At 51.6% G+C, this 8,270-nt stretch overlaps 1 protein-coding gene across 1 annotated transcript; it reads left to right on the plus strand.

The window, feature by feature from the left end:
• Nucleotides 1-1,984, plus strand: LOC129667356 (major allergen I polypeptide chain 1-like). Its single transcript, XM_055594964.1, has 3 exons — nt 1-224; nt 356-543; nt 1,303-1,984. Exons 1-3 carry the CDS (start codon nt 164-166, stop codon nt 1,330-1,332), a joined length of 279 nt encoding a protein of 92 aa, XP_055450939.1. The 5' UTR covers nt 1-163; the 3' UTR covers nt 1,333-1,984.
• Nucleotides 1,985-8,270: the final 6,286 nt, after the last annotated feature.

Here is an 8,270-nt window from a genome sequence, read left to right on the forward strand (position 1 = left end):
TACACCTCCCCCTGACACACATACTCACAACGCCAGGAAGTTCCAAGCGGTGTCCTGGGAGGGGCCTGGAGGGGCTGAGAATCGGCCCCTCCCTGCCCACTGAACAGCCCAGGGCAGTTATAAAATGGACCCAAGCTAGGTTGGAGCACCTGTGGCCGTTACCATGAAGTTCCCCAGTGCTCTGCTGGTGCTCGGGGCTGCCCTGCTCCTGACCTCAGGGGGAAGTGAGTATTGGAGTGTGGGTGTCTGGGATGCAGAGTCTCGGGTTTTCACCCCCTTTCTTCCCCAGGGTGTTCTGAGCAGACTGGATGGAGGGATGAATGTGTTCTGACCGTGCCTTGTCTCTGTGCTCCAGATTGTGGGATATGCCCACTCATTGAAAAGGACCTTGAGCTTTTTCTTTTGGGGTCTTCAAGTGACTATATGGCATTCGTGAAAAATTACCAGCATAATGACTTGGTACTGGACGCTGCTAAAGGTCTGAAGGACTGTGTGTGTGATCAATTGACACAGGAAGCAAAGCAATTTGCATTTGATTTTTTGGTGAGTCTCTGTGTGTGGCCCAGGAGCCTGTCTACCAACCTGCTCATTCCAGGCTGGGGGCGGGGCTTGTGCTACTCCCCAGGGCAGCCATTTCTCTGTGAATCTAGAAATATGATCCACCTGACTGAGGATGTCAGGAGGAAGGGACACTTGGCTGCCTGAGCAGGGCCTGGCTGTTCAGCTCAACCAAGCCAGACTCCATTCTTGCCACGACTTGGCCTCCACCAGCCTTTCTGGCCCAGCCTCCCAAGTCTCACCACACCAGCATAGGGCCCAGAACCTCTTTTCCAGCCAACTTTTCAGGCCTACCACCCCACCCTCCAAAACACTCAGCTTTTTTTCTATTTCTATTTTTATTTTTTTCTTGTTTCCTGCATCTCTAAGGCCACTTGTAAACTCCAGGTCTGGGACATTTGGGCAGAACCTTTAAGTGACTGCCCTCTGGTCCCTAGAAATGGTAGGATAAGTCACTGCCTCAGCTGGGTATGGCTGAGGGTCATCATGTGACAGGAATCAGGGCATCCCAGCTGCCCACAGGCTCCCACGGGGCGGCTCCTCCCATCTTGCTGGATTGGGGCACAAGGCTTGCCTTGGTATGGCTTGTTAGGAGACAGGATGGAGATGAGGTTCCCTGGCCCTGGTCAGACCTAAGAGGTATTACAGACAAGGTTTCAGGTCCCTCATGGGTGTCCCATGTATGGTTAGTAGGGCATGAGGTATCCTTGACCTCTGAGGCCTCACCCAGCTTTCTCTTTGCAGAAAAGGATATTTGCAAGCGATCAGTGTTGATAGGCGCATCCTTGCCAGGAAGATTCAAGGAAGCCACTTGCCTGTTCACCTGCACAGGTGCAGCAAACCCTTCCCCTACCCTCCAGGTGTCTGAAAACAGGAACCCAACAATAAAAACCTTGCGATTCACAGGGGTGCCTGAACTGTTTGGACCCGAGATTGGGGATTGATTGGGCTGGAGGGTTCGGCAGCGACAGCCAGTGGGACTCTGAACTGCCACCGCTCACTTGCAGTGCTGTCAAAATGCCCCCACAGCACGCATTAGGGGATGCCTGGGGACCTCGCTCATGGCAGGCAGCCAGAGCGTCTGTCAGCTTCATGGGACAGGGTCCCCAGGCAGGTCCACGTCCTCCCAGATTGAACGCCCCAGGAACACGGAACGGTGTAGGGCCAGAGGATCACGCAGACTCCAGACAGCAGAATCCATCCCGGCTGCCAGTCGGTGCTGGGGTCGTGGGCCAATCGTGTAATGTGTTCTTTGGGCCTCTGGGTCCCATCTAGAGGGGATGGGACAAAAATAAAACCGGCCCCCTCCGGGCCTGTCACCAAGCTTCATCTGCCCCTCCTAGAAGAGACAACAAAGAAGGCTGGAAATAAGTGTGGGATCTGGGCAAATCCAGACCTCAGTTCATCCTAATGCCAGCTACCCCGATCTGTACCCAGCTGCTTCCCCAGTGGACATGCCCAGTGGGGAATCCAGGGTCCTAGGGCTTCAGGACCTGTCCTGTAGTTCTGCTCCACAGCCATAGTCATAAGCCCTTTCCCACACCAGTCACCAAATAGTTGCCTTGTGGCCAGCCCTCAGGCCATGGGCCTTACTGCTCCATTATGGATCCGGTCCTCAGGGGAGTCTTCAGGCTCACACCACCAGGCTCCACTCAGAAGGATGTACCTAACTAAGTTCCTCATGATGCAGATGCTCATGAAAGGTTCTCTCATTATGGGGTACGCTCTGGCAAGAGTGGGGTGTGCTCTTCTTTCTCATAACACTGTGATAAAATGCCCGAGGCTGGGTGTTTATAAAGAAAAATATCATTTTGAAGGCTCCGGATCCAAAGTCCTCCAGCCTCACCTTTTTAGCCTCTGGGGAGGACCCCTCACCAGCAGAGGGACAAAAATAGCACTAGTCACGTGACCACGTCAGCGTCAGGGAGGCCTTCACCACTTGCACAGGGGGACCTACTCAGCCAGTCCACAGCACTTGTCCCTTCCCAGGGCGACACCCCAGAGACCTAATCACCTTCCAGTTGTCTCCCCGATTTCACATCCCACCACCTCTCTCGTCACCACATCGGGGGCCAAGTTTCTAGCACGTGAACTCTTACGGGACACAAGGACGTGGTATTCAGACCGGTCAGCGCAGGAGGACGCTACCTTGCACAGGCTGAGGAGGCTGAGGCCTGGTATGTAGGACCCACCTCTGCAACTCACCACTGTCTGGCTGGAGCTCGCTTCTAGAGGGGCCTCCCACCTCACTAGGAGCTAGGGGTGGTCTCGGGACTTGAGGACACTGTGCGCTGTTCATTCCGCATGCGGGACGCAGGAGGCTCTTCCACCGTGCTTCCTCCTGCAGATTTAAAGGCTCCAGAGCTCCTCGGTCTGGGGCATGGCTCAGCTCACAGCATGTATGGGCCTTGGACTTAATCATAGCTCTAAAAAAAACCCTAAGAATTCTGGGCTTCTTGGGAGAGTGGCAGTGGATGGATTAGGTGGGCCTGGTCTCAGGCAGTGTCCCAGCCTTCAGTGAGGGTACAAGGTGTGTAAGAGATCCAAGACTGAGGAGGACAGGAGTGACTGGCGCTCCTCTCCCACACACTTCTCTGGGGTCCAGAGCGACATTAGCTAGGGTCTTTTCCTCCTCTCCAACGTGCGGAGTCGGAACACCTGGGGTCAGAAAGGATCAGGATTGCAGGAGCCTCCAGATCTTTCTCTGACATCCTGGGCTCCCTGCAAGCTCTGCAGTGAGCTCCGGGTTCCCAGCCTTGTGAGCTGTCACCCAGATTTTAAAAATGTAGTAAGAATTTATTTTAAAGTGAGGCAGGGTATGGTGCTCACCTGAGAGACAGAGGCAGGAGTATCTCTGAAAGTTCAAGGCCAGCCTGGTCTACGCTGTAAATCCTGGAACTTCCAGATTTACTGTCGTATCCCAGCCTCCTCCAAGATCAGACCACCCACCCTGCAGGAAGTTCCTTCAGCAGGAAGGTATACAACTGGAAACAGCTTCAGGAAGTCCCTAAAACAGATTCACTGTCCCAGAGCGAGCAATAAAAGTTGAGGGTCCAGCTGTTGAGCAGCCTGCACGCTGGGCAGGGAGCTCCGGGTTCCCAGCTTTTGTGAGCCGTCACCAGGCTGGGGTGGGCTTTGGCTGTCTTTTGAGTCTTTCTGCTCCTGTGAGAAACCCCTCACTCATAATCCTGTAAGGATCTCCAGTAAAATCACTGACTCACCAAGTTGCGGTTCCATACTCTGGCCTGTCACGGGTTCTCTATCTACGGTGAACAGACAGGAGTGGCTTGCATCTCCCCAGGAGAAGTTTTGTCGAATAACAGCTACAGAGTGAGACTCTCCCGGGGGGAGGGAGTGAGACCTCAAAGAGAGTTTGCCTATCTGTGTTCACAGCAGAACTGGTTACAGTCACAGAAATAGAGCAATAACTTAAATGTTTCTCAAGGGACAGATAAAAAAAAAATGTGACTGGGCATGGTGGAGCACGCCTTTAATCCCAGCACTTGGGAGGCAGAGGCAGGTGGATAGCTGTCAGTTTGAAGCCAGCCTGGTCTATAAATTGAGTCCAGGACAGCCAAGGCTTCAAAAGAAAAAAAACCCTGTCTTGAAAAAAAAAAAATTTGTGATACGTCATGACAGACTGGCCTGAATTGCTCTCTCCATGGAAACACACCTCTGGATTTGCCTATGGGAGCATTTCCAGAAACTTTAATCATTAAGCAAAGATGAAGGGCTAATCCTGGATATGGGAAGCAACACCTGGACCGGGAGCCTCCTGCTTCCTGACACCAGGGAACAGCTGCCTCAGGCTCCCGGTGCCATGACTTCCAGGATCAAACTCGGCCTGGGTGTCAAAGGGCCTTTCCCGTCTGCGCCCTCCTCTCCAGGAAGGGCTGTACCCCACCCTGAACTGTGAACTAAGATAAACCAGCTTTTCTGATGTTGCTGGCATGAGGCATTTTGTCACGGTTTTGAGAAAAGCAGCTGACGTGGCACATATAGTCTGTGACAGGAACAAAGAGAGCAGCGTCACGAAGCTTTGAAAAAAGAGGGGCTGAAGAGCACCTCATGATCTCCCAGGGGACTGGAGTTCAGTTTCCAGCGCCGACAAGGCAGCTCACAATCTCACAATCACCCTCGCCAGGCACGCTTGTCACACACATACACACGTACATGCAGGGAAATGAACAGGAAAAAAAATGAAAATGGATTTTTTTAAATGAGTTTTGAATTTTTGTTTTATGTACACTGGTGTTCTGCCTGCTTGGGTGTCTGTGTGTCAGAAGCCCCTGGAACTGGAGTTACAGACAGTTGGGAGCTGCCATGTGGGACCTGAGAATTGGACCCAGGTCCATTTAGAAAAGCAGTCAGTGCTCTCAACCACTGAGCCATCTCTCTAGCCCCCAAGGAAATCTTTTTTTTTAAAACATGGAGACGAAAGCACTGGCTGTCATCCGGAGGACATTGGGCTAAGTGAGATTGAGTCAGCCACCGGAGACAACTTGGCTTGTTCAGCTCCCAGGAGTGAGGTCACCCTGTTAGCGTTTCCCTCCTCTGGGGTCAAATACCTGAGAGAGGCAGCAAGAGGAGGACAGATTCATCTGACCTCGGCTTTCCAAGTGAGGGCTGGTATGCTGGGGTGGCAATGGGATGGTGGTGGGTAAGGGGGCAGAGAGAGGAGCCAGGCTGGTACTTGCTGGCTCTCTCTCTTCCCCGTTACTCCATCCAGGCTCCTATCCCACAGCATGGTGTCTCCTGCCCTTGGGTGGCCCTTCCCTGTCTCTGCTCATCCTCCTTAAGAATGTCCTTGCAGACACGGAGGTGTGCCTGTCTCCTAAGTGCTTCTAAGGCCAGCTGACAGTGAAAATGACCCATCAGGCTTGGAGGAGGCAATGAGCAGTTGCTGAGGGTATAACATCTCCACTATGCACGCTACAAAGTCCCTGGAGAGTTGGCTCAGTGGTCTTCCGGAGGACCCAGGTTTGATTCCCAACACCCACATGGCAGCTCACAACCGTCTGCAACTCCAGTTCCCGGGATCTGACGCCCTCTTCTCACCTCCATGGGAATCACATGTGCACATGGTTAGACGCTCATGTGAGCAAAGCATCTATACAGACAATTCAAATAAATAAATCTTAAAAGAAACCATTTCTGGGGGCCACACCCTTAAATCCCAGCAGAAGCAGCAGAATATCCTTGAGCAGGAGTGACAGCCCACAAAAGCGGAACACCTGGAGCACAGTGCACAGTCCTATGACTTTTACTTACTCAAACGACATCCTGCTTGTCACTTCAGAGCAAGAAGCCAAACTACAGAAGCTTGAAAGCAGTCAACACATACAGGGACTTTGCTGGAACCACGGCTCCTTAGGTCTTTGTTTTGGCAGGTGTTTGGGGCCTATGTGCTGGCTTTTAAGGTTAGAATGGTGTCTCTGACATCGTGTGCCATGATAAGGTCTGTGAGCTTAGTATAATGTACCCTGGACCCAAACGCAGGTCCTCTACAAAGGCCGTCTGTGTCGTTTGGTTTTTGAAGACAGGGTTTCTCTGTGTAGCTTTGCTGGCCTGGAACTCACAGAGATCTGCCTGCCTCTGTGCCCTGAGTGCTGGGATTAAGAGCATAGGCCACCATACTCAGTGAGTAGTGGGTCTCAGAGAAAGGGAACATTTAAGACTGCTGTGGGTGACAGCATGGAGTTGTGCCTCTGTCCTGTCCCACATGGGACCACACCCTCTCGCTAACTCTCTGCAGAACCTGGTAGACAGACCCTATCCTCTGACTTCAGTCTGCCCCTGGTCTAGAAACCATCTGCTTCAAATCCACTTTCACAGACAGGATATGCCCAAGTTCTCCAGGTCTTGCACACAACAACTTGCTCAGACTTTTGGTGAATGAATTTACATCCTTGTTTACTGGATCTGTGTGTGGATCTAATCCTTCCTCCTGGCTGACTCCCCGAGCCACCACTGCCAAGGCCAAGGCTCTGGAGCTCCTGGCCAAACATACAGTTCTTAAAGGCTCAAGAACTCTTGGCCCTCCTTCCGAAGTCTGATGTGCCATTCTGTAGTCACTCAAGGATGCCATCTTTTGTCATTCCCTCTACCCTGCCTACCACTGGACTATTATGCTTTCCCATTATACTGATATTATTCTTATGAATGGGATGGACTGCAGCCATCATTATAATATAATGTGTTTATCAAAGTATCAGTCCTTGTGACTTAAGGATACGCAAGTGAAATAGTCAGGCTCAATGGTACATACCTGTAGTCCCAGTCACTTTGGATTCTTGTAACAGGGACCCAGACCTTAGCACAACTGACTCCATGATAGAAGAGCCTTTCAGGCTATAAAACTCAGCACGTAGACAGCACCACCTACCAAAACCAAAGCAAAGACCTGATCCATCAAAGCCCATAGTTCTGGGAAAGTCTCTAAATGTACTAACCTCGCTTTTCGGCTTCTGTAGTTCTGCTTCTGGCTAACTGTTCTTGTTAACTGAAGTATGTCAACCCATTACATGGTTTTTGTGCTTAAAAGCTCACCCTGAGGAGGGCCTGGGGCTACAGGGGGATCTGAATACACAGGGTAGTCACTGGCCAGCTAATGAAGACTTCCTACTGGCTTAAACCATATCTGAGCAGTCCTCTCAGGCGGACACCCCACACTGAGACAATAGAACTGCTCAGCCAGGAGCTCAAGACCAGCCTCAGCGACACAGTGAGATCCTGTCTCAAAAGGAATTAATCCCAGGATTTGGGAGGAAGAGGCAGGTGGGTGGATCTGTGTGTGTCCAAGACAAGACTTGTCTACATGTCGAGCTCCAGAGCATCCAAAGATACACAGTGAAATCCTGTCCAAACAACAACAACAACAAAAATAAAAAATAAAAAAGAGAAGAAAAGAATGCCAGGCACGCTGATGCCTGTCTTTAATCCCAGCACTGGGGAGGCAGAGGCAGGTGGATCTCTGTGAGTTTGAGGCCAGCCTGGGCCACAAAGTTGAGTCCAGGACAGCCAGGGCTGCACAGAGAAACCCTGTCTTGAAAAAACAAACCAAAGGGGGGGGGGGGATAAGAAACACTCATGATCTCTTCACTCTTTTCTTCAGCTGCTCGTGCAGGCATAACCAATTTTCAGAATTGTACTTGTAGGGCTGGCCAGATGCCTCCGGAGATAAAGGTGCTTGCTACCAAGCCCCCATGACCACAGTTCAACACCGGCCTCCACACGGTACAAGAAAACTGACTCCTCAACACACACGCGCGCGCACACACACACATGTATAATGTATATTTTATACATAATTTATCTTCTAGCTGTCTTTGCTACTAGCACACGCCCACTGGTGCTAAGCAGCCGTAAGGTTCTCAGTGCATCATTCCCCTTCCTGGAGTGGACTTGCACACACGGGCAGCACAGTTTGCTGTATTTTGTAGTTTTCCACTAATTTTTGCGGCAATTACGACAGTGCTGCGTGGTGCTCCACAGGCTGGCAGCTCATCAAAGTGCACAAGTGCCCTTCCTCACAGTGAGTAAGTACAAATGTGAAAGGAAATGGAGAGGCTCGACAAAGATGGCTCGGTGGTTAAGAGCGCTCGAGCAGATGGCCTGGGCTCAACCATCTGTAACTCCAGAGACGATGTCGCTGGCCTCCACGGGCATCTGCACCAACACGTACGTACCTGCGCGCGCGCACACACACACAC

The sequence above is a fragment of the Psammomys obesus genome, unplaced genomic scaffold (assembly GCF_907164565.1).
Source record: "Psammomys obesus unplaced genomic scaffold, mPsaObe1.curated_primary_1811, whole genome shotgun sequence".
Taxonomy (NCBI): domain Eukaryota; kingdom Metazoa; phylum Chordata; class Mammalia; order Rodentia; family Muridae; genus Psammomys; species Psammomys obesus.

Excerpts from the sequence above, each read along its gene's own strand:
- LOC129667356 (XM_055594964.1), top strand. The coding sequence starts at position 164 with ATGAAGTTCCCCAGTGCTCTGCTGGTGCTCGGGGCTGCCCTGCTCCTG. Across the intron at positions 225-355 it reads GCTCCTGACCTCAGGGGGAA|ATTGTGGGATATGCCCACTC; the intron begins GTGAGTATTGGA and ends TCTGTGCTCCAG. Across the intron at positions 544-1,302 it reads AATTTGCATTTGATTTTTTG|AAAAGGATATTTGCAAGCGA; the intron begins GTGAGTCTCTGT and ends TTCTCTTTGCAG.